This window comes from Cydia amplana, chromosome 18 (genome assembly GCF_948474715.1).
Source record: "Cydia amplana chromosome 18, ilCydAmpl1.1, whole genome shotgun sequence".
NCBI classification, from domain to species: Eukaryota; Metazoa; Arthropoda; class Insecta; order Lepidoptera; family Tortricidae; genus Cydia; species Cydia amplana.
This window is the reverse complement of record NC_086086.1, coordinates 10,393,378-10,418,978: the sequence shown is the minus strand read 5'-3', so window position 1 is coordinate 10,418,978 and position 25,601 is coordinate 10,393,378. Positions and strand designations below refer to the sequence as shown.

Below are 25,601 nucleotides of genomic sequence, written 5' to 3'. Positions count from 1 at the left end.
ACATATACCTATATACTATATCATAATACCTTATAAACTATAAAGGAATTATATGACAAAATAATGTTTAATCTATGCGTCGTAGCAAAAAAAATGAAAATTAAGGCACCCTTGAATACTCCAACCAACACATATCAAGACCCACGTGTTGACATATTCTGCCTAATTCCCACATGTGTGTGGGTAAGTAAGTAGCAAAGAAGTTAATAACTACAGTCACGTATCTACTTATTAAGAAGAACACGTGTACTTGATTTTGTTAACTGAACATTATTATGCCTAGCTGTCGGTGGCATGGTGGTTAAATACTTTGAATTCTCGACAAACTGACGCATATATTCTTATGATTACACATTGATATTATGTCCATTTAATTACATTTATGGGTCAAACTAACCTAAGTTTAACTGATATGCAATTAGATAGCCTATAATCATAATCATCATAATATTATTAATAAATGATGCAGGTACTCATTTAAATTAAATAAAAATGTTACCAGTACCATATTTCTTACGTAATCCATTAGAATTTCGTATAGTTAATTAATTATCTCCAAGCTCAGAATAAGGGTCATGTTATCAGTTATCTCACTAAATCAATAAGTAATAGCAGTAGGCGTGTACTTACGTTCTGCACACTTCTGAAGTGTAAAAATAATAACACCTTGAAGATATTTATCCATTTATTTTCTTGTCTTATTCCAATTCACAATAATCTCGTCTTATGACAACCGTTCGCTAGCAGGACTCAACAACCAAAAAGAGAGCTGTCCGCCAAGTGTCTTTCTTTTTATACCCAACCAATAACAGTCTTCAATTTCAAACTACCCTTAACTTTAAAAACTTATTAAGTAGGTATGCTAGGTCTTATTTCAAACTACCCGTAACTTTAAAAACGAATTAAATAGGTATGCTAAATACCAAAAACCCTACAGTTACGTTTTAATACTTAAGTGTGGTGAGTACGACGTGGATAACGTCTTATTTGTTTTAATAAAAAAATTGGATTGTTGACATCTTTTGTGGGGGTAGGTAAACCTATCACTATATAGCAGAAATCTATAGCACTATCAAACTAAGAAAATGTGTAGGTACTAGGAATTTATTTATGGTTTACATTAGAACTGGTTTTGACCGACTGCCATATAAAAGTTAACAAACAACTCATAAAATCGATGCTACACAAATATACACGCTCGAGTAACCTTATAGATTCCAGAGGTCATAAGCAGGGACCGGTCCGGTATTCCCTTCGAGGGTTTTGAAAGGGGTATTTTGTACGGCTTTGCTTACCAAAGCCGTTGCTAACTAAAACTCTTTCATTTGGCTTTTTAAGCGCTAACGATTATAAAACAATACATTATGACTTAAAACTTTATGGGAAACAAAGGCGATTATAAATTATAACGCTTACGCCATTTTAAACTTTATCTTTGTAAAAATAAAATTAAATATTGCTCGTTTATGTTTAAAGTGAAGGAATGGCCGGCTAGCGCGTTGGCTGTCAGGTGTCATAGTTTTTTGATTAGGAAAGGGATACCCTTTAATTTTAGCGGTATCTCTAAAAACCCCTTCCTAGTGCTAAGTCAAATAAACGGGTAAGCAATTCAAAGGGAAAACCTATCGTTGGGGCTATTCGATAAACGACTAAGCCATTTAAAGGCTTTTTTCTGGGAAGGGGTGGTGGGTCCCGGGTCATAAGGAGCAAAAAATGTTATATGACTTTTGTTCAAATTCGAAAAAAAAAACAGATGTCCTCACATAATTAGTTAATTACATTATTAATTAACAGCATTTGAATTATATTAACAAAAATGGGTAGGTATATTTATAGTAACATATATGTAGTTCGTGCGAACAAAATGAGCAATATTGACAAATATTTAATGAGCTTACGTATATTTCTCTGCATATAATGTATATGAAAATAAATATAAGCTCATTATTTTGTAAAAGTAGAAAATAATTCTGAAAATTATACCTATTAAGATAACACGTCTACCAATGTTTACATCGCTTTGATGTTTATTTTGCTTTGAATTTAACTCCGAAGGGTTGCGTATTCATTAAAGTACGAGTAAGGGCCATTTTCGAAGGATCGAAAGGATGTTTTCTATGTATATAAGTATGTATTTATATATATAAGTATGTACCTATATCGTCGCCTAGCACCTATAGTACAAGCTTTGCTTAGTTTGGGGCTAGGTTGATCTGTGTAAGATGTCCCCCAATATTTATTTATTTATTTATTTATTTATTTATTTATTTATATTCGAACTTTAAGATACGTCAAATATTAGATATCGAAACGATATGGATTGGATATATCACTGTCAAACAAGTGTCAAAAGTGACGTTTCTTCAAACAAAACAGTCACTTTTGACACTTGTTTGACATTGACATATCTTGGTGATGTCTAATAGATATCTAGTTCGAAATCCGAAGCACCAAGCTTGTGTTTGGGTACGTATTTAAAATAATTATCCGTAGTTTATTGTTGCATGCGAATAAGTTAATCATCATTTTAATCATCCACTTCCTTTTCTACAGGAATCCCACAAACACATCGGATTGATAAGATAACTATCAATCCAAGCAATTAATCAGTAACATATAATTATCTTTATCAGATATATGTAGTTACTTCAATAATGTATTATCTGTGTGGTATCCATTTCCATAAAAACTACTTTGTTGTGTTTGAGTAAAGTATAATATTAGAATTAAACACGAAAAACTCATTAGTGACATAGGAAAAATAATCATTACGTTTGTAATTCCTCGTCATAATAACTGTCGAATAGCAGTTGAAATTGATTTTAATAATGTTTCAACATTTGTGCTGTTTGTAAATTTAATACCTAATTAATTTGTGAAGTGACCAAACTCACATTGCATTTCGTAAGTACAATTGTGTTGTTACATACTTGCATAGGTACCTATTAGTGGTATATTCTTTGTTTACAAAAATGAGGTGCGTTTTGCAGAAAGTTAGACTGATTTTTTTCCACTAAGTACATAATATTCATAGAAAGAGATTCCGATATCATTATTATGTTACTCGTGTTATTAAAATGAAGCTGCGGTTGAAGTGACTCAACTTGGAGGCATACAATTTCCTTTTATGATATGATGTAATAAGATGTATGGTGTACTTCCGTTTGGCCCAAATACATTTCGCCAAATTTCACTTCCCAACAAACTTATCGCAATAGTTTCATTTCCCAAAGGAACCTTTAGCAAAGTTACACTTCGCATATAACTTATTTGGTCAAATTATCATTTGGTATGATTTTACTTTGTCAAATGTTATAAGGACAAAAACTTATTTAGCAAACGTTTTTTATTGGCTAATATTATATTCCAAAAAGATGTTTGCTCAAATTGTCACTTCGCAAATTTGGCAAATAGGCATGTCTATTTAAATTTGAACCTAATTTCATTTTGTTAGAATTTTGAATTGATATAATATTTCTACTCAGAATCAGTAGCTTTCTCCATTCTAACTGAGAAAAAATGTCCACAAGTTTTTGGTGCATTTGTATGAAATTTTGGGGACACTTTTTTTCTCGTATTAGGGTCGAAAGAGCTCGTGATTCTGACTGGAAATAATACAAAAAAATCACAGTTCTGTGTAATGCAGATTGGGGGTAATCTTCATAAATTAAGTTATAGTAGGTACAATGCAGTACCAAAAAAATTACTATGTTTTTTAAATTTTTAATCATCAAAATGTCAAAATCAAGTCAATTTCACTTTTGATCAAATCGATCGATTTGATCATCCCGTCTGGATACCGCTTTACCAGTTACACTACACTGAATAGGATTGGCAACTGTCAATGGTTTGCATAGATGGCACCATCATAGCTTGCCGGGGCTTGCCCCTTCTCTAGTTGAGTTCTGTGAGATTTGGCTTAAAGGGCTGGCATCTAGGGCATAAAATTCTATATAAAAAACAAGAATTTGACACAATTCTAGGGATTGACAGAGCAATCTATGCTGGCGCCATCTGCTAAATACTTTGACCGGCCAATCCCATTGATTACCGAATCTTAATTACTTAATTTTTATTTTAGGTCCTTATATAATTCTAAAATATTATTGCAGATATGTTCATGGTTCAACAAATAATATCCGTTTGCGTAAAACATAACCAAAATGATAAAGTATTTTAAATGAAAGCAAAAATAAAAATACTGCAGGCCCTCTATTGGTATGTAAATGGTATGCCATGTAATATTTTGGGACATGTAAGTTATGCTTAATGATACATTTGACTAAATAATACTTGGTAAAATGAAAATTGACCAAGTAATTATTTGCTAAACAATAACTTGCCAAAAAAGACTATTGCTAACTGAAAAATTGCGATAAGTTGTTTTGCCAAACATTTTTTTGGGAAATGATAATTTGGGAAACATAGTTTGGGATGTGATACTTTGGGAAACGTTTTTGGCCCATTCATTAGTAAACCAAGATGTATGTTAAGGAGAAAAAAATCACCTTTACTTAACTTAATAAAGGTAGAAATTCGAATAGAGTATATAAGTACCTATACAGTGTCACAGAATAAATAATAGTACTAAGGTACAGAAGACTCACTCTCTAACAAAACGCGTCTGTTACGATCAGCACATATATGGCCGCTAGGTGGCGACAGCGCCACGCGCGGCTTATGGCTAGCCACCATAATTGGTGTGGAACGGATGTACTTTTAGCTACCTGTAGCAAAGCGACGAAATCGCGGAGTGAGCCACGCCTGACAGTGTGTAAATCCAATACGGGCAATAATTTAAACCATATACATATATACATATAATATATCCGTGTAATAATTAATTAAGAAGTTTATTTTAAGTTACCTACTAGTATTTATTTATATTTTTTCACACTAAGGAGAAGTAGAATAAAGTATACATTAAAAGTACACATTTGCACGTGAAAATATAACATTTAAATCAAAGTGAAGCTCGTATCTGTACCAACCTACCAAAATACCATATACAACGATACCTTTTATCTCTGAAAATATGTGTACGTTTATGAGACAAGCGTTGTTTGTTAATTTGTCGTGTGGGTATGTACGCGTTAGCACCAAACATTTTCTGTAAACACATTTGAAACCTCATTGTTTTCTTTATCTTATTAAACGTTTAGATACAGTCATAAGGACGTACGGACGTATATAAAAAGATGAATATTTTAATAGGAATTAATTTTTTAGGGTTCCGTACCCAAAGGGTAAAAACGGGACCCTATTACTAAGACTCCGCTGTCCGTCCGTCCGTCCGTCCGTCCGTCTGTCACCAGGCTGTATCTCACGAACCGTGATAGCTAGACAGTTGAAATTTTCACAGATGATGTATTTCTGTTGCCGCTATAACAACAAATACTAAAAACAGAATAAAATAAAGATTTAAGTGGGGCTCCCATACAACAAACGTGATTTTTGACCGAAGTTAAGCAACGTCGGGCGGGGTCAGTACTTGGATGGGTGACCATTGTTTTGCTTGTTTTGCTCTATTTTTTGTTGATGGTGCGGAACCCTCCGTGCGCGAGTCCGACTCGCAATTGGCCGGTTTTTTAAATTGGAAATATAGATTTTTAGTCATTACGAAAAAATACAAATACATATTGTACCTACCTAAGCTCCAAAGATTTAAAAAATACAATTGTTTCCTTCATCAAGTATGGAACGGACATTTCTTGTAAGAACTTATAGAAAATGTACGAGTATGGCGTAGTACGGTCGAAGATTTAAATTTATGACTCATTTCGTACCTTGACACAGTAAGGGTAACATTCCATTTCTGACCGCAGCTGCACTACTGGTACTGAACACGTCGCTGTTACTGTCAGTTTTTATAGTAAAATCATAGAGAAAAAAATACATAGAGTGCTCACTCCATACATCAGTTTTAGTACCAAAAAAACTATTAGCATCTAGCATCGAGTAGCGGAACTATCAGTACTGCTACATCTATTGTCAGTACTGATAGTTCCGCTACTCGATGCTAGATGTAGACACTGAAATTAATAGTCTGAACTGATGTATGGAGTGAGCACTCTTGTCTTACTATTTCTCTATGCCTTGACACAGTAACAATCAATATGAAATTCGCTAGAGACCTCAATTACTATTGTCACTAACGATTGTCACTGTGACAAAGTACAAAATTAAATCAAAATCTTTGACTGTATCTACTTTATGTTTTTAAATTGACTGTAGTTCTTATAAAAGATCAAGACCACTGGAATTTATTTGTTCAATTGCATTCCTAACCTCTAGCTGCCCAGAGACCTATAAAAAGGTCTCCTGTTCCATTCTAATTTGAACTTTATGTTGACAAAATAAATTGTCATTTTGCTTGGCAAGGTTTGGCGTATGGGCGGCTAGATGTTAAAGCATTTTATAGTTATAATTTACTATAACAAATTTTATTTAAGGTCCGGTTAAATATGAACCATGATTCCTTATGTTAAGGAAGCTGATGAAGCCAACAATGAATATGATATAGATGAAGTTGACATTAATAATCTTTATAATGATGAGAAAAAAACACGTATGTATAAAATTTTACGTTACTTTTTATGTTTATACATATAAATATACTTACGGCCCGATTCGGGAAATGATTTAGAGATTCACTAGATATGAAATAGTAAAGATATGTGACGTTCCACGGCAAAAGGTACCATTGCCCCGGCTGAATATTGGAGCGGCGTTAATAATAGCGTAAGCGCCAGCCGCCATAAGGTACCTTTTGCCGTGGAACGTCACATATCTTTACTATTTTATATCTAGTGAATCTCTAATTCATTTCCCGAATCGCGCCGTTAGACTAACTCGTTTACCATTACAACATCTTTATAATTTCAGACTATGACTGGTATGATCAAATTCTTCTTAATAGACCGTTGAAAGTGATCGTTGTGACCTTGCTACTGGCAATTTTAGCACCAGTACTGATCTATCAATTGCTGTTTTTCTCGAGTATAGAGCACGCCCCAAACGACGGATACTCAACGGGGTCTTGCGTTGTGCCAAGAGCTTCCCGACTACCATGTGGCTTGGGTAATGTCACTCAGGACGAATGCCACTTACTATGCTGTTACGATTTAAATAGCCATGTATGCTTCCACCGATATCCTTCAAGATTCTCCTATATAATCGACCGCAATATATGGGAAGAATGGTCAGAAGAAGTGATCCTGCACCCTAGAGTTGCGAACGTACCCTTTTCATCTCAAAGTAGCATACCTAAGCTCAGGTTATCAATCGACGAAATATCGCCTTCACATCTGTCTTTACTATTTTATAATGCGGAAATAATGTCTCACGAGGGTAGGAGAATTGAGCACAAGAACTACACTCACCACGTGGATTCACCTGAAATGACCGTCACCGTGGAGGGTTCTCAAGGTTTGATATTTAGCACCATAAGAGGCCCGTTGATAGCTTCAAATGATATATGGGAAATAGCTTTCAAGTTAACCAACGAATCAATGTACGGTCTCGGAGAATTGCCCTTGACAGCGGGCACAGTAAAGGTCCTTTACCGACATAAAGGTGACTTCAGTACTATTCCCTTATTATTTGCTAAAGTGAATGACTCGTATCACGGGCTATTGATCGATTCTGACGCCCCGACGGAAGTGTTCGTGCATGAAGAAAATCAGATTGTGTTACGCAGCATCACGAATGAGGGATTAAAATTGCATGTGTTTGTCGGACCAAAACCTAGTGATGTCATGAGTGACGCAATGACAGTTATTGGGGCTAATGAACAATTAGAGTATTGGATGCTTGGTGCACATATCTGCAGGTACTTTTTTATATTTACAAGACCTTAACGTTGATGTAATACACTCATATGCACACATATTATGACTTAACAATTTTTAAACGGAATTGACAGGATAGCTATACGAGAAAAATGATTTCCAGGAGCAATCACAAGCATAAGCTAAAACAAGCGTTCATTGACCCGAACGGCCCGAGTACATTTTTCTTTAGTCTTCAATAAATACGCTAAAATAACCTAAAATATTGTACACTTTTGTATATATTACTCACAATCGAATTGAAAAGTAGAGTAATATAACTCGGGTATAAATACCCCATTTCATCCTCGACCTATATCGATCCTCGCTTAAGCTCGGACCGATAAAATGCTTCAGGTAAAATAGGATGCTTTATGCCCTAGTTGTACAATCTACTATGTATTTTGAAATCTTGTATATATTTTTTTTATTTCCAGTGAATCTCCAAAGACTGCAGAAGATGCTATAACGGACTTGAAAGAATTTATGAGTTCAGCAGCTAGCGAAAGTCTTCCATTCGACAGTCACTGTGGCTCGGCGCCCGTAGTGTTTGACTCTAACTGTGAGGATGACCAGCTCATTGAAGAGGCAGCTGATGTCATAAAGTCGGCTGGAAAACGATATGTGCCGCAAGTATCTCCTTACGTAAGTGCACAATTTAGTGTTAATAAATATTGCCAATGCCAATTGCCAATATTGGCGACAACAAAATTACCTATCGACTTATTTAAATTATGAAACATAACACTGGAAGTTAAGTTTTACATAATTAATAAATAAAAGTAAAATACGAGATTTAAATATTTCTACCGAAAATTGCTAATTTGGGCTGCCAAGGGTTCCGATAAAAAATAACCGTAGGTACTCAAATCTATACCTTTCGTGTCGAATGAAGTCGGTGTGCGGCCGACAGAATTGCAAGGCAACTGCAAGAAGACTGCGCAGTCGGTGAGCAGTTTGGATGAAATGATGTCAACTGCATCAGAACTGCACTCGACTGCCATTTTGCAGCTGGGTTGCAGTTCAAATGTTGTCCGTCTGTACCGGCCCTTAGACAAGCCATGCCCGTGCTTTTAGTGACGTTTTATTTATAACAAAAATTTAATTTCCTGTCGGGCAAGTTACAAGAAAGATGGCGGAAAGATCAAAATCCTTTTAATATAAATCATGCTTCCCTTTGGTTTCTGACATAGGCTGCCGACTCGTGACTTTTTCTTACAATAAAATTGGGAAAAATAGAAAATTGGAACACAGAATATTGCTAAACATTTCTTTGACTTCCTTTTGTAATTGAATCAAACCTCTTCAATATAAATATTATCTTTGATTGTACTTTTCGGAAAAATACTGACATAAGATGCCATTGAAAAATATTTACTTTTTTCTTATACTATTTTGCATATAAAATAGTATAAATACAATTTTCCCGCGTCGTGCGTTGTAAAGTGACATTTTATAGAACTTGTGCTATGCAAACAAATTTTCCCCAACACACACGTTGGCAACAAATATCATGACATGAGGCTAATTCAAATTTACATTGTGACATCAAAATGATATCTAAATGATGTCACTCACGCGTGCATTTTACTTGTACTTATCCGTACATGTATTGGTGCGAGCGAGACGCACGGACGACTGATATCCAGGGCCGGATTAAGCGTGTCGGGGCCCCTAGGCAGTGCAATGTTCGGGGCCCCCTTATAGTTAATTCTGCATACATAATGTTCAGTATAGGGAAGTAAGTTTTCGGTTTTAATTTCAACCTTCAGGTGTCGGTTGAGCCGATCCGAACAAGCCGAGCGATGTGTTTTTCGCTAGGTAGTTAAATATTTTGCGAGGCTGAACAGCGATTGTCCGACCGTAAGACCATACGCTGAGCCACATGATTAAAATTAAAGTACTAATAATGATTTTCCATGTATTCATTGACTAGTTAAGCTACCATGTAGGTACAGGCCCAACCAGCAAAAAACGCGAGCGAAGCGAGCGCGAATTTTTTTGGAAAAAAATTGTGAGAGCGTGTTAGAAAGGCCGGGCCGGCCCTAAAAATTCGAAGTTCCCTAGTGAGGCGAGCTTTCATGCGAGGTCAAAGCCGTGCTTCAGGACAAGCTCAGCTGGAGCACAGACGCCAACGAATGTCCATTGTATTAAAAAGCGAGACCGCAGGCCGAGCTTGGCGAAGCGAGACCAAAGGCTAAGCTGAAGAAGAGGAGATTAGGAAGACAAACCAAAAATTGAGGTAGCCTCACTTTTGGCTGAAGGTCGAGCTCAGCAATCTCCACATTACTTAACAAGCCCAAAGCGTACTTATAACCAGCGAGGTGAGCTTTCATGCGAGGCAAAAGGCCAAGCTTCTGAAATCAATGTTGATATTTGTTAAAAAGCGACGCCGAGGATCGAGCTGTAAGAAAGCAGCGTGCAGCGCTCTGACACGAACCAATCGTCAAATGTTACCCAACAATAATATGTGTCATATGTACAAGAGTTACTCGGAGGGCCGAAGTTCCATTGATGAGGTTTTAGGCCCTCAGGAGCCTGAAATTTGTGCTTGACATTACATACTTTAAAAGCTATAAAATAACATAATTTACATAAACATCTAATGATTGTGTGTCTGAGAAACTGATATTGGACATTAGGTACCATAGATTTTTTTTGACCATATGAAACAAATATTTTATTTGGCGCGCGCGGGGCCCCCTAGCCGAGGCGGGGCCCATAGGCAGTTGCCTACTCTGCCTTAGGGTTAATCCGGCCCTGCTGATATCATTTAGATATTATATTTTATATATCATACCTAATGCAAGTTTGAATTGGACTCCATGCCACGTATATGGTAGCTACGGCTTCGTGTATTAACGAGGGCTGCTACTTATGTATCCGGAATGGGCCACTTACTGGAACTATATTAAAAATATATATATAACATATAAAAATGGAACTCTTTGGAAGCAAAATACAGTTTGTTTCACATGTCTATCAATTGGTTTTACATTGTAGCATTATTTTTAAAAATTCTTTGTTTCATCTTCAACGGATTTACTTGTGATAATTTTCGTGCAGATGTTTTTTTACGATGTTCGCCATGTTCGGAGTGGATAAACTCAAAAATAGTGCATGGATCGACTTTTTTCGACTTTTGGGGAGTAAGTTTCATCGAAGGTCAATACATTGTGGTCGTAGTATATTACGGTATTTACGGTACGAATTAAAAAAAAAAACGCTCAATATCGGCTGTTATCCCACAAAATATATATGCTGTGAACGAACTCATAATGCAAGATGGTCATAGTATATATCGCAAGATAGGGGCATCTCATGGCAATAGTATGACGAGCATTTGTAAGATATTACATGAACATTTGGTTCAAAAAAAAAAGAAAAACTCGCGAAAGAGCCGTTCTTGCGTACAAAATGCACATCTTGTATATCAAGATCAGAATGGAAAAAGTGCTATGAAGTCGTTTCAACATTTATGCAAAAGTGCATCATTCATCTTGGTGGACAAATACAAAGGAAATAAAACCATTTATAACTATAGATATTTGTTACTCTTTGTGTTTCCGGATACATAAGTAGCAGCCCTCGTATATATTTTTTCCTCTCATTACAGATTAGATACCACGAAGTAAATGAAACATCAGATGAAAACGAGGCATCAGATGAAATTGAAATGAAAAGAACAGATAACGGAACATGTATAGACATAATATCAGACCACAAGCAATACATCCTCCACAGCGCATTTGATGCAAATTATACTTCAGATGTCTACGTGGGTGTAGTTGGTGACGACACCTTTGTTTATCCAATGTTTGAAAACGCTTCTGTTGAATTCATGAAAAGATTGTGGGCATACGAAGTCGAAATAGATGGTATTATCATACAAAATAATTGGCCGTTAGACGAGTCTCTGAAGAGCAACGAAACTGGGTTGTACTTGCCGTACTTTAGTAAGGTACTAATATTATTTTGTTGTAGGTATGTTTAATAAGTTTGAAGCGCTGGTGGCCTAGCGGTAAGAGCGCGCGACTTGCAATCCGGAGGTCGCGGGTTCGAACCCCGGCTCGTACCAATGAGTTTTTCGGAACTTATGTACGAAATATCATTTGATATTTACCAGTCGCTTTTCGGTGAAGGAAAACATCGTGAGGAAACCGGACTAATCCCAATACGGGCCTAGTTTACCCTCTGGGTTGAAAGGTCAGATGGCAGTCGCTTTCGTAAAACTAGTGCCCACGCCAATTACTGGGATTAGTTGCCAAGCGGACCCCAGGCTCCCATGAGCCGTGGCAAAATGCCGGGACAACGCGAGGAAGAAGAAGAGTAGGTATGTTTAATAAGGGAATAATAACTCGTATATCTTAAGGTGTGTGTAGGTACTGGTACCTACCTATGCGACATATTTACATGCATGATTTTTTTTATCTATTTTTTACATACCTGTATTGTGCCTAATGTTTGGGGAAGAAAATTGTTTAAGTACAATAGTATAAATGTGTGAGTTAAAAAATAATTAATCTAATGTTCTAAATAGATTTTCCGACTAGAGATACTTTAAAAAAGAATAAGCCAATTCCACTGACATCAGAATGATATTTGAATCTTGTTATTTAGCTATCGTGCATCTCACTCGTATTTGTCCGTGCATGTATCTATTGGTGCAGGCGAGACGCAAGATAACTAAATAACATGATTCATATATCATTCTGATGCCAGTGTACGTTCGAATTGGCCTGTTTATTTCACTAGGAACTAGGTCACGTTGGATGTTGTTATTTTTTAATTTAAAATTTCATAACGAACTAATTTCGTCTTACTGCTGTAGGTTCTTTCTGTGAAAGATGTTGATTTTATTTCGCAGTTTTTTTTATTCTACTTCTTAGACGTTTGTAGAATTTATTATTTTCCACATCATTTCTAAGTTGTCTTGCGGAAAATTTAAAACGGGCTTGCTTTTTAATCTAATAAGATGCCAAATAGTGAGCTGGTAAAGTGATAGATTTTTAATATCAAGGTATATAATTAAGCTGTTAGTTTTATGTTAAGTGATTTGTTTTTTAATGTACCGTAAAATGGGGTGAGTAGGGTTCGCGGGGTGAGTAGGGTTATGAATGGGGAGAGAAGGGTTGAAAGGGGGGTAACAAAAATAATGTATTCCAATTTAAAATGGAGCTATAGTAATACTCCAAACATCTTCCAAAATCACCTTTGTATGAAAACCCAACTCACCCCAAATACGAGGGACTACTGGGTGAGGTGGGTTTTCCTGTTTATCGTCACAGTTATGAAATGGAACTACCCAAAATAAAATAAAAACCAAAATACAAACGTCCGGAACACTTATTATATACACCATTCAGTTTGCATATGTAAGAATAAAATGTTATCGAGGTTTGAATGTCAGTTTTGACCCTACTCACCCCATTTTACGGTAGAAGTTTTTAAGGCTTTTATTATTGTTTTTTTTTGACATGTTTGAATTACATTTACATTTTACATTTTCAGAACTTGGAAGAAGTATTTGAATATACTCCAAAATGGAATGCAGTATATTATAATGATACCAATAAGTACTTCTATAAACATAATAAATACGGAAACCACGTCGTGTCTGCTTTTAAAAATCTGTTCGTTACCGAGGTCCCAATGTGGTCGACCAGCAATTGGTTGGATGGGAGTGTGAATATAAACAGGCAGAATATCGACGCGTCTTGGACGAACTTGAGAAAGGAACTGGTGGAAGCTGCTTTAGGAGGGATTTCCGGCCATTGGTTATGGTCTGTACCCGTTTGCGGCGACACGGACACCTTCGACTCTGATACCCAGACTAGTTTGTGTGTCAAGTGGTACATGGCTGCGACATACATGCCTCTTATAAAAATCCACTCATCATCCGTCCCTACTCATCCGTTAGCCTTTACTGGGACTAATAAAAACTTAATGCTCGGAGCTTTAAGGAAACGCTTGTCCTTGCTGCCGTATTTCTTCACCACGATGCAATCAGGACCACTTTTGAGGCCAATGTTCTATCAGTTCCCATCCTCTGAGTATTTAAAAGACTTGATTACTCAGTATAGCGTTGGTGATGACCTTGTGATTGTACCGAATCTGTTGCCGAGCCAAACACATGTGCATTTTTGGATACCACCGGGTGTGTGGTATGAGCTGTGGGGAGGTTTACAGATACAAGGAAAAGAGGGGGAGGTTGTCTCAATGACCACCACGGAGGCGGACTTATTAACTCTTATTCGTGGTGGAGCAATCCTCATAATGCAAAAGGTATTCAAAATTATCTATTTTTTTATTAATACCCATGCCACTGATTTCCTGGAAAACCAGCGAACATTATTAATATTCCCTAAACTACATGGGTATTAAATTATCCTGTCATGGTTTGATTTATCGTTTGTTCAATATGTGTCTTATAATTAATTTAATACGTAATCATAATCATAATCATAATCATAATCATTTATTTCTTGAATGTGGTACAATAAAGATGTAAAAAAAGAAACAATTTCTGAACAGCACATCCTGCCTGAATAGGCATAGAAATATTGAATACCTACTACCTATAACTATGACTAGATTCTTATGACCTACCATGCAGCATGCAAAAGTAATACACGATATTTAAATACTACATTATACACATACATAAAAAATCTTTCAATGAGTAAAAAGCATTTTGTACCAAAAAGTCCAACAAATATTTCTTAAATAAAGGCATTTCGGATTCTCTTATTAATTTGGGCAGCTTATTATACAATTTGGGTGCCATGCCATAAACACTTTTTGCACGCAAGGCTGTTTTTGATTGCTGATATGAAATTTTGTGTCCCTGCCGCGCACTATTATAAGCAGGAAATTGATTAATATTTAATTTGACATACATAGCAATTTCAAAAATATATAAACATGGCACAGTTAATATTTTCAAATTAATAAAATATGGCTTGCATGAGTCAGGTATCTTTAGTCCACAAGCAGAACGCAGACACTTCTTTTGAGCCATAAACACCAATTCTCGTTCAGTTGAGTTACCCCAGAACATGATACCATAACGCAATGTAGCTGTTACATATGCGTGATAGGCAGTAAGTACCTCAGTCTGACTTACAACTTTATTTAAATTATACAATGCATATGAAAAACTATTTAACTTCTTACATACAGTGTCAATCTGGGGTTTCCACGTCAGTTTATTATCTAAATTTAATCCTAAAAATTTCGTATTATCAGTTTCTTCAATTATATAATTATTATATGTCACAGTTATATTATTAATCATGTTATTCTTTCTTTGGTAAAAATTCATAATTTTAGTTTTTTCTAAATTTATATGTAGATTGTTGCAACTTAACCAATTTATTATTAATTCCAATGTATTATTTATATTGACTTCACATGTCTGTGGATCTTCACCAGTGAATATAACCGTGCTGTCGTCGGCAAAGAGAACCATTGGGTAGTCAATAGCCTGTGGCAGATCGTTTATGTAGATGAGGAATAATAATGGACCCAATACGCTTCCCTGCGGAACGCCACGACTAATTTCTCTGTATTTTGATGAGAGAGTGACTTCATATCTCGTTTTTAAACTTAAGTAATCTATTTGTACTACTTGTCTCCTATCAGATAAGTATGACCTTAGCAAGTCATGGACATTGCCGCGTATTCCATAGCTATATAACTTTTGCATTAAAATATTGTGGTCAACTAAGTCGAATGCCTTGGTTAAATCCATGTATAGAGCGCAAACTGGTTGACTTCTATCCATATTTACGTAAAATATGTCTACATTTTGTATTACACATACCTAGTTAAAATTATTCAAAAGGTTAATAATCAAATATGGCTCTAAAGCCAGTTATTTCCATTTCCAGGAAAATTTTGATAAATGTTAATAATGTCTCTAAAACTATTAAGCTGGCAGAAAATATAAGTGAGAACCTTAGATTGGCTGAATAATTATATTGTAGTTAATAGAAATGTAATAGGTGTATTTAATAGGTACTGGTGGTTTTCCACGCATGTAAAAAAATAAAATATTATATGATCATTTTATACAAAAGCTGTTCATCCCAAGTTAAACCTAAGTACATGCGTTTTGCATTTTAAAGCCTAAACGAAATGAATAAACGGACATATTCGTTATAGGTATTGTTTTAAGGTGTGCAACATTGACTTGTTGGCAACGGATACATTTAATTCGTTGCGTACAGATTTATATTTATTGTGAGCATACCGTACAGTATACCTTTATTACACGACTGCCCAAACAAAAATAGTGTATTGTTTTTTATTTATTATTTATAATTTTTTTTTACTTTGTACAAACAAACAAAAATGGCTATAACTATAAGTCAAATAATTTATATTATATTTTCTAGGACGTCATGACCTCAGCCGAAGAAACCCGTTTGCGCGCAGATTTCTCTCTCACTATCGCCCTCGACTGTGAAACCAATCACACGACCGCAACAAGTTCTACAAGTATGGATTCAAATTGCCTTGCTAACGGTTCGTTGTATATTACAAGCCAGTTGTCTCTTGTATTACAAACAAATGAACGACAATTAAATATTAGAGCCGTCGGTGAAGATTTTGAAGTAATGTGTGGAGAGAACGCCAAAGTGGCACATGTAATTAAAGATATTAGTGTATATGGTCTGGATGATGAATATAATAATTATGATAACCACAGGCAAGTTTCAGTGAATATAAATTTGTGTGATCTTAAAGATGCCACGAATGATGAAATTCTGTATACCTATGTGTTCCGTCGAGGAACAGATTAGTATTAATTAATTTCTATGCATATTTAGATAGGTATTTTTTCTTACATACAAAGCAACACAATTAGGATAGAATATATTTTCATGTATGTTAGCGAGATGTTTTTGAGTTGGCAACTACATTTATCTCAAAGCCCTTACTTCCGGCGCGACCTATGACCGCGCCACCTAGCGAAGATAAAAAAAACTTCTCCTGCCGTTGAATCGAAATGGCTGCGATCGCTCCGCGCTCCGGTTAAAATAATTCATATCTCGAGTTCTGTCGCTGCAATTTAAGTGAACATCAACCAGAAACTACTCAGTGACCCAGTGCCCCTCATGGATATATGCAGCTGTCGATAAAAGCAGAGGATTTCCAAATCACCATACATAGACCACCACGAGGTCCGCCAAGGCGCTTCTGGATTTATGTAAGTTTGACCTCTCAATATATATCGCCGCTACATAGTTTTTTGATCCGTTCGATCCGGATCTTTCTTTCTCTGGTTGTGTTGCTTTTGTAATTTGCGGTATTTCGTACCCAGTTTTTCATTTAGACACGTTTGTAGTTCAATTTAGTATTGTCATTTCCGCCATCTTTGTCTCGCAAAATGGTCCCAAACCCTACAGACGGCAATGCTGAAGCCATCGTGTATTACACAAGACATATTCGAACGAGATCTAATTCTCGACGAATTAAAGAGAACATTACAGTTCGCAGCGACAAATACAGATCAATTCCGTTCACGAACAACAGATTTAACAGTGCATCAGCGAAAGTTTACTAAGATTCAAACTAAAATCGAAAAAGCGTTAATTAAATTGCAAAGCTTCAACAAAGAAGCCAATATTAAGATTCGTAACGATTTTAACGACTTGTATTACGCGATAGTTACACATCTAAATAATCTAAAGGAGGTAGACGTAGAAAGGCGTCGCGCGAGCCGCGTACTTACCCCCAACGATACGCTTAGCAACGATCGTCGAAATTTACCCAAATTATCGCTTCCCGAATATCACGGTGAACCGACTGGTTGGCCTGCCTTTTTCGATTTATTTCAATCGCTGGTACACAATAACAATGCCTACACGGATGCGGAGAAGTTTAGGTATTTGCTCCTTTCCGTTAAAAACGAGCCACATAATTTAATTAAATCAATTCCCATAACGGAAAGTAATTATGCAATTGCGCTCGATATTCTAAAGTCTCGTTATGACAATAAACGCATTATCGCATCACAACATCTGGATAAGTTGTTCGATATAGATATTTGTTCCGCGCGATCAGCTGTTGCTATGAGAAATTTACTAAATGTTTATCATGAAAACATAAAGGCTCTGGAAGTAATGGACTTTCCGGTTAAGGAATGGGACTTCGTTCTGTTAAATTTATTGTTACGTAAGATTCCCGTTAATACCCGAAAAGAATATGAACGTTCCTTAACCAACCCGGGCGAAATACCTAAAGTTCAAGGCCTAATTGCTTTCCTCGAACGCGAACTTTCCGCGGAACAGATGATTTCAGTTTCCAATACACAGTCCACTCGAAACAATTCCTTAAGTAGTAAAAATAACCCAAATATAAATTCAAATCAAATAACACCCAAGCGTGTTTTTGCAACAAGTACGGCGTCAGCCCAAAGTCGACCTTACAACGATACAAATAAGGTTCGATCTTGCTTGAAGTGTAAAGGAATGCACTCACTTAATAAATGTTTGGAGTTTCTAGACTTATCAATCCAAGATAGATTTGCATTTGTTCAAACAAATAATGTATGTTACAATTGTTTATGCCCCGGGCACGACTTAAGGAATTGTAAATCAAGTTTTAAGTGTCGTAAGTGCAATAAAAGACACCATACGTTAATTCATTTAGAATCAAACATTCCGCGACCGGCTATCAACGAAGCTGCGGAATCTGTTGCCGTCTCGCTCGCTCTTACGGAGCAGCCCGGCCCTAGCAGCCCGTCTGCAGTTCACGGCGTAAACGAACAGAGTTTAGGTAATGTAGGTAAACGGCCTAGCACGGTTCTATTGTCAACAGCGTTGGTTGACCTTTATTACGTAGGCAATAAAATTGCTACTATTCGCTGTATGATAGATGGGGGTTCACAAGCAGCTCTAATTACAGAATCGTGTATGCAACGACTTAATTTACCGCGACATCACGATAGCGAGCCTTTGGTCGGTGTCGGCGACTTGCCGCTGGAACCTAGGGGTACCTTCGTGTGCTCAATTTCGCCTAAGGGCAAACAAAGTCCGATTATTCCGTTAGAGGCTTCTATTCTGGCGAAGTTAACCCGCCAAATGCCTAGTGTACCACTAGCACCTCTCGCTGATTGGCCTCATTTGCAGGGCCTCGCTTTGGCCGACCCTGAATTTCATAAACCTCAGCCGGTTGATATGATACTAGGCGAGGATATCTTCATGGATATTGTTCGCGATGGCATTGTCAGGGGTAAACCTGGAACGCCCACCGCAATTAATAGTGTGTTTGGTTATTTGCTAGGAGGTAAAGTGAACTTTACTTCCAATGTTTCGACTCCACGCCATACTTGTTTTACGTCGTTCGACAACGACAATCTTCAAAAGTTTTGGGAGCTGGAGTCAGTACCAGAGTTGCGGAGTTACACTCCCGAAGAAAAGCTATGCGAATCCTTTTTTCAAAAGACGCATAAGCGCGACGACACAGGGCGATACGTAGTCGCTCTGCCATTCAAGCCCGACGCACCGCCGCTCGGCGAGTCTCGGCAAATTTCTCTAGCACGATTCCATAAATTGGAATACCGTCTAGAACGTAACCCCCAGTTGAAGGCGGATTATCACGCGTGCCTCCAGGAGTACGTGGATCTCAACCACATGGAGCTCGCGGACGATAACCCCCCCACTGGCGCGAGTTATTACATACCCCACGATTCTGTGTCAAAAATTTCCGAAACTACACGCACACGCGTAGTATATGATGCTGGGTGTCGCACGACAAGTGGACACTCCTTGAACGACACTTTGTTAACGGGTCCTAAGTTACACTTAGACATCGTTGACGTTCTTCTAAAGTTCAGAGTGCATAACATTGCATTTTGTTCCGACATCAAACAGATGCATCGCAATATTCTTGTGCGTGAAAGTGATAGGGACTTTCAGCGCATCCTTTGGCGTCAATCGCCCGAGGAGCCTCTGCGCGACTATAGGCTTCGTACCGTCACATTCGGTGTAAGTAGTTCCCCCTATCTCGCATTACGCACAATCAAACAGCTAGCTCATGATGAAGCTGAGCGTTTCCCACTCGCCTCACCAGTCTTACTAAATGACGTCTTTGTCGACGATGTGGTGACCGGTGCAGATACCATAGCCGAGGCCCTCGCTCTGCAGCAGGAGCTGATAGGTATTTGTGCCACGGCCGGGTTCGAATTACGTAAATGGCAAAGTAACTCGCCCGCTATTCTCGCTGCTACGCGATCCCCAGATTCTCATGGTGAGCGGCGCGATAATGTTCATTTTGCCGAAATGGAAAATGACAAAGGGGTCAAAGTCCTTGGACTTCAATGGAATCCGGGATCAGACTCATTTAGTTTCAAAGTACAAAGTACTTCTAAGGCCTGTACGAAGCGGGCAATTCTCTCGGAAATTGCAAAAATTTACGACCCACTCGGGTTATTATCTCCGGTAACATTGTTTGCCAAACATCTAATTCAATTGCTATGGTTAGCAAAGGTTCCCTGGGACGCCGAAGCCCCTATCGATATAGTTAACTCATGGACGAGTTTTGTTGGCGAGCTCCCGCTCTTATCTCAAATTTCATTTCCTCGTCATATTTTTAATATTGACGACTTCGATTCAATCGAAATTCACGGATTTGCAGACGCAAGCCAAATTGCGTATGCCGCATGTGTTTATATACGTCTTACGGACAATACCGGTAAGGTTCAAACTTATTTAGTCATAGCTCGAACCCGCGTAGCACCTCTTCGGATTTGCCTTACTATCCCGAAAATGGAATTAATGGGATGCGTGATCCTGTCAAAATTGATAGAACGAGTAATGCGTATTTACGGTGATCGCATTCGCCCCGATCAAGTGTACGCGTGGTCAGATAGTTCCGTCGCGCTCGCGTGGCTTAAGTCACCCCCGCACGAATGGAAAACGTTTGTCTCTAACCGCACCAGTGAGATTTTGTCCCGTGTCCCGGCGAGCTGCTGGCGTCACGTCCCGTCAGCTGACAACAGCGCTGACCCGGCGTCGCGCGGTCTGCTGCCCGCCGCGCTCGTACAAAATGACTTGTGGCTCCATGGTCCTACATGGCTCCAACAAAGTCACGACTCCTGGCCTATACAAAAACCGGTAGTAAACACAACTGAGGAAAAACGCAATAAAAATGAATCGACAAATGTTAATTGTGCATGTGTGTCCACACTACCTACTTCCCCGGACGATGATACGCTTATTACGCGATTTTCGTCGCTAGGTAAATTAGTTCGCGTCACGGCATTGATATTTCGTTTCTATAATAAATGTAGAAAACATAAGCAAACGCTCCCGGAGTACATCACCGTACCAGAGTACCACTTTGCATTAAAGCGACTCATATTGATTACGCAACAACAAGTGTTCGACGACGACATTAAAAATATTTCGTCAAGTAAATCCCCTTCCTTACGTTTACGGCGTCTCGCGCCTATTATAGATAGTGAGGGATTGTTACGCGTCGGCGGACGTATTCATAAATCATTTTTACCTTATGAGTCAAAACATCAAGTAATTTTACCTAAACGACATCCTCTTACAAATCTTATCATTGACGATGTTCATATACACGAATTGCATGCCGGTCCGCAGTGCGTGCAAAACTCGCTCTTACAGCGATATTGGATCATTTCGGGTCGCGATATTGTGCGTCTGCGCGTGCATCGGTGTATTCCATGTTTCCGCGCACGACCTACTCGCGTGCAACCTCGCATGGGCATGCTTCCCTCGGTTCGCTTGCGCCCCGCGCGCGTATTTAGTAAAACTTCGTGCGATTTTTGTGGGCCATTCTACGTTCGCGCTAATAAAGTTCGTAATAATGCAAAAATAATAAAATGTTATGTTGCGGTTTTTGTATGTATGAGTGTTAAAGCTGTACATCTTGAGTTAGTTTCCGAACTTTCTACGGAAGGTTTTTTAGCCGCGTTGCGTCGTTTCACGTCCCGCCGAGGATATTGTACAGACATATATACCGATTGCGGACGTAACTTTGTTGGTTGTAATAATTACCTTAAAGAATTATACGCGTTCTTACGTAACGATTCGGTCATGAGCGCTCTCAACCAACAAACCTTAAAACAAGGATTAACTTGGCATTTTCAGCCACCGTATGCTAGCCATTTCGGTGGACTATTCGAAGCGGCTGTTAAGAGTTTCAAAACCCATTTATACCGCGTAATTGGTACACAAACGCAAACATATGATTCTATGCACACGCTGACCTGTCAAATTGAAGCGGTACTGAACAGTCGGCCGCTGTGCGTGTTAAGTTCGGACTCTTCTGATCCGTTGCCCCTTACGCCGGCTCATTTCTTAATCGGAGAGCCCTTAACGGCCCTACCGGACGTTTCCTTGATTGACGAAAACCCTAGTCGTCTTACGCGTTGGCGCTGGGTACAGCAAGCTGTCCAGCATTTCTGGCGTCGATGGAGTCGCGAATATCTCCATCAACTGCAACAGAGTACAAAGTGGCTTCAAGATCGCGGTCCCGCCATCCGTGAAGGTATTGTTGTTGTAGTATGCGATGACCACTTGCCGCCGTTACAGTGGAAACTCGCACGCGTTCATGCTGTCCATCCGGGCACTGATCAAGTTATTCGCGTCGTAACTTTAAAAAGTGGGAAGACGTTGTTCAAACGACCCGTAGTTAAGGTCTGTCCTTTACCTTTAGAATAATTCCTACTATCGTTACGACTCTTAATGTTAGCATTTAAGTTAGGTATAGGTTTCTTATCTTTCTAAACTTTCGTAACGTTACTTTTAAAAGTCACTACGTGCTTTTAAGGTGAGCGGCATGTTCCGTCGAGGAACAGATTAGTATTAATTAATTTCTATGCATATTTAGATAGGTATTTTTTCTTACATACAAAGCAACACAATTAGGATAGAATATATTTTCATGTATGTTAGCGAGATGTTTTTGAGTTGGCAACTACATTTATCTCAAAGCCCTTACTTCCGGCGCGACCTATGACCGCGCCACCTAGCGAAGATAAAAAAAACTTCTCCTGCCGTTGAATCGAAATGGCTGCGATCGCTCCGCGCTCCGGTTAAAATAATTCATATCTCGAGTTCTGTCGCTGCAATTTAAGTGAACATCAACCAGAAACTACTCAGTGACCCAGTGCCCCTCATGGATATATGCAGCTGTCGATAAAAGCAGAGGATTTCCAAATCACCATACATAGACCACCACGCGGTCCGCCAAGGCGCTTCTGGATTTATGTAAGTTTGACCTCTCAATATATATCGCCGCTACACTATGTTTGAAATTGCCTGGTGAGTAGGTACTTTAATAAAGATCTATTATAAACTGTATAATTTGTTTTATTGTAGTTAATTTTTCACAACATAGTATCATCGGATGAGACATCATGTTTAGGACACTATAGTTCGGGGCTAACGTAGGTAAACCACCATTCTAAGTCCACGTCACGTCAAGCGCAAACTGTTTGTATAATATACAAGTGTGACAACAGAAGTCAAGTTGATCGAGTTGTAAATGTGGGTCAGAAAATATCGAGGGAGTTGGCCCTTGACCGGCGGCTGCACCTCCGATTTGGGTTAATCGCGGGCCACAATCGCATTTGTCTTACTTTCACTCCAAGGACTAAAGCAGGGTTTAACCAAAACGATTGAATTTAGTCGGCACAGCTTGACCTTTCTTTGTATAAATAAGGATAATCTTAGAAACAACCATGGGCCCGATTCGGATTATGAAATAGACATCTGTTAGATATCTTTTAGACATCGCCAAGATACGATAACGATATGTTTAAGATCTAACCTGTCAAATTTGACATTTGCGCGATTCTGGAGATACTATTGAACGATTTCCACAAGATATGGCTTAGAGATCCAATTCACATCTAATAGATATCTAACTCTATCTAACGTAGTGACATTTGTTGCCCGAATTGCGCTGAAAAAGAGAACTAGTTGAAATCTAAACTACTTATAACGTATCTAGAATGGATCTAGTACGTGTCGTCTCTTGTGAATATCTTGAAGTTCGAATACGGCAGTATGAGACAACCAGTGGCGGATTTCCCATAAGGCACAGTAGGCTCGAGCCTAGGGCGGCGAGATATTAGGGGCGGCAAATTGTGACAAAAAAATCGCTGATGATAACAAGAAATAACTTAAAATTAGGCCAGGCAACGAATTCTCAAAAAAAGGTATAGAGGGAAATGCTTGGAACACAATTTTTGACTTCGTAACTTTGTTTGAACTAGTTAGGAGATGAACATATCAAAAGTCCCCGGCCGTAGCCCTTGAGCCGGGGGAAGAGAGAGGTTTGAAGGTCCTATTTTTCGGTTTTTCGCTTATATCTCGGAAACTATGCGTTCTAACGACTGATCATTGTACAAAATGAAAGCTGATTAAATTTGCTACAAGTTTTATTTAGTACAGTTTTTCGATATCTTGATATGTGGAGGGCTCCACCGTTGTGCGCGAATCGCAGCGCGAAGCCGCGAACGCGAGTGTGGCGTCGATTTCACAGATTGTTCACGCCTTCGCGCCTTGTTCCCCGTTTTTTGTCGGTTTTTCGCCCAGCGTCAAAGGAGGCGCGAATGGCGAACTTGCAAGACTCTACGATACACACTATTTTGGCTCATCAGTTGCAAGATAAATATTAATTCTATTATATATAGCAGCTATATTTTACGGTTTTAAGTATGATGCCTTAGATAAATGACAGTTAAACTCGATCAGCTGATGCTTTTCAGCCATCTTGGCCCGAACTAAACTGCGAAATTACCGAGAAGTTTGCGAGTGTGGGTCATACGTCAACGTCGCGATATGTTCGCTCGGCGAAGTCGCGCCGCGATTCACGCACAATAGTCTGGAGGGGGCTTGTATAGGGCCCTCCACACTCGCGCGCGAATCGCGGCACGAAGTCGCGAACGCGAGTGTGGAGTCGATTTCGCAGATCTGCTAGACTGTAAAAATCTTTCGGGTTCCTTTCCTCGTGAGCACCGTGAATATTATTGATGGAAATTTAATGAAAAATTATAGACATTCAAGAGCGGCTATCTCAAAAACTAAACAAGATACCTATCGAAAAACTCGACTGTATAAAACTTGTAGCAAATTTAATCAGCTTTCATTTTGTATAATGATCATGTCACAACGACGCATAGTTTCTAAGATATTATAAGCGAAAAACCGAAAAATGGAACCTTCAAATCAAACCCCCCTACCCCCGCTCAAGGGCTACGGCCGGGGACTTTTGATATTTTCACCTCCTAACGAGTCCAAACAAAGTTACTAAGTTAAAAATGTGTCCCAAGCATTTCCCTTTATACCTTTTCGTTGCCTGACCTAAATGTAGTCAATATTATGATGGGTGCTGATGCTGAAGGGGCGGCTACAGGGTCTGAGCCTAGGGCGGCAATGACTGCAAATCCGCCACTGGAGACAACCATGTCGGTGCGAGTCGGATCGAGTTTGCAAATCACGTTAATGCAGAGTAGGTATGTCAAACGCAGGCAGAATTATTTGCGGATTATGCTCGAACTGACATTTGATATATTGCAAACCATAATATAAATGTCACTAAAATATTGGTTTCCGTACCACATCATTTGTAAGCAGATTTCCGCACGAAAATCTCATCACGCAGATCTGATTATGCCTGCAACTTCGTGTACAGTTAGCAGCAATAGTTGCTAAGCGGGCGAGGTATTCAAAATGATATTGTCGCGACTTTATTGTTAAGATAAGAGTGCGACAAGGTAAGCGT

At 38.4% G+C, this 25,601-nt stretch overlaps 2 protein-coding genes across 2 annotated transcripts; both read left to right on the top strand.

The window, feature by feature from the left end:
- Positions 1 to 6,434: 6,434 nt before the first annotated feature.
- On the top strand, positions 6,435 to 16,636 carry LOC134656604 (sucrase-isomaltase, intestinal-like). Its single transcript, XM_063512160.1, has 6 exons — positions 6,435 to 6,568; positions 6,886 to 7,831; positions 8,267 to 8,474; positions 11,446 to 11,790; positions 13,341 to 14,114; positions 16,229 to 16,636. The coding sequence occupies exons 1-6, from the start codon at positions 6,472 to 6,474 to the stop codon at positions 16,634 to 16,636; spliced, it is 2,778 nt and encodes a 925-aa protein (XP_063368230.1). The 5' UTR covers positions 6,435 to 6,471.
- Positions 16,637 to 18,919: 2,283 nt separating this feature from the next.
- On the top strand, positions 18,920 to 20,957 carry LOC134656603 (uncharacterized). The gene is made up of 2 exons (XM_063512159.1): positions 18,920 to 19,997; positions 20,779 to 20,957. Exons 1-2 carry the CDS (start codon positions 18,920 to 18,922, stop codon positions 20,955 to 20,957), a joined length of 1,257 nt encoding a protein of 418 aa, XP_063368229.1.
- Positions 20,958 to 25,601: the final 4,644 nt, after the last annotated feature.

Coding starts and splice junctions, on each gene's coding strand:
- LOC134656604 (XM_063512160.1), top strand. CDS start 6,472: ATGATTCCTTATGTTAAGGAAGCTGATGAAGCCAACAATGAATATGAT. Junction 6,569..6,885: donor TAATGATGAGAAAAAAACAC/GTATGTATAAAA, acceptor TTATAATTTCAG/ACTATGACTGGTATGATCAA. Junction 7,832..8,266: donor CTTGGTGCACATATCTGCAG/GTACTTTTTTAT, acceptor TTTTATTTCCAG/TGAATCTCCAAAGACTGCAG.
- LOC134656603 (XM_063512159.1), top strand. CDS start 18,920: ATGCCTAGTGTACCACTAGCACCTCTCGCTGATTGGCCTCATTTGCAG. Junction 19,998..20,778: donor TCTGCAGCAGGAGCTGATAG/GTATTTGTGCCA, acceptor TAACCGCACCAG/TGAGATTTTGTCCCGTGTCC.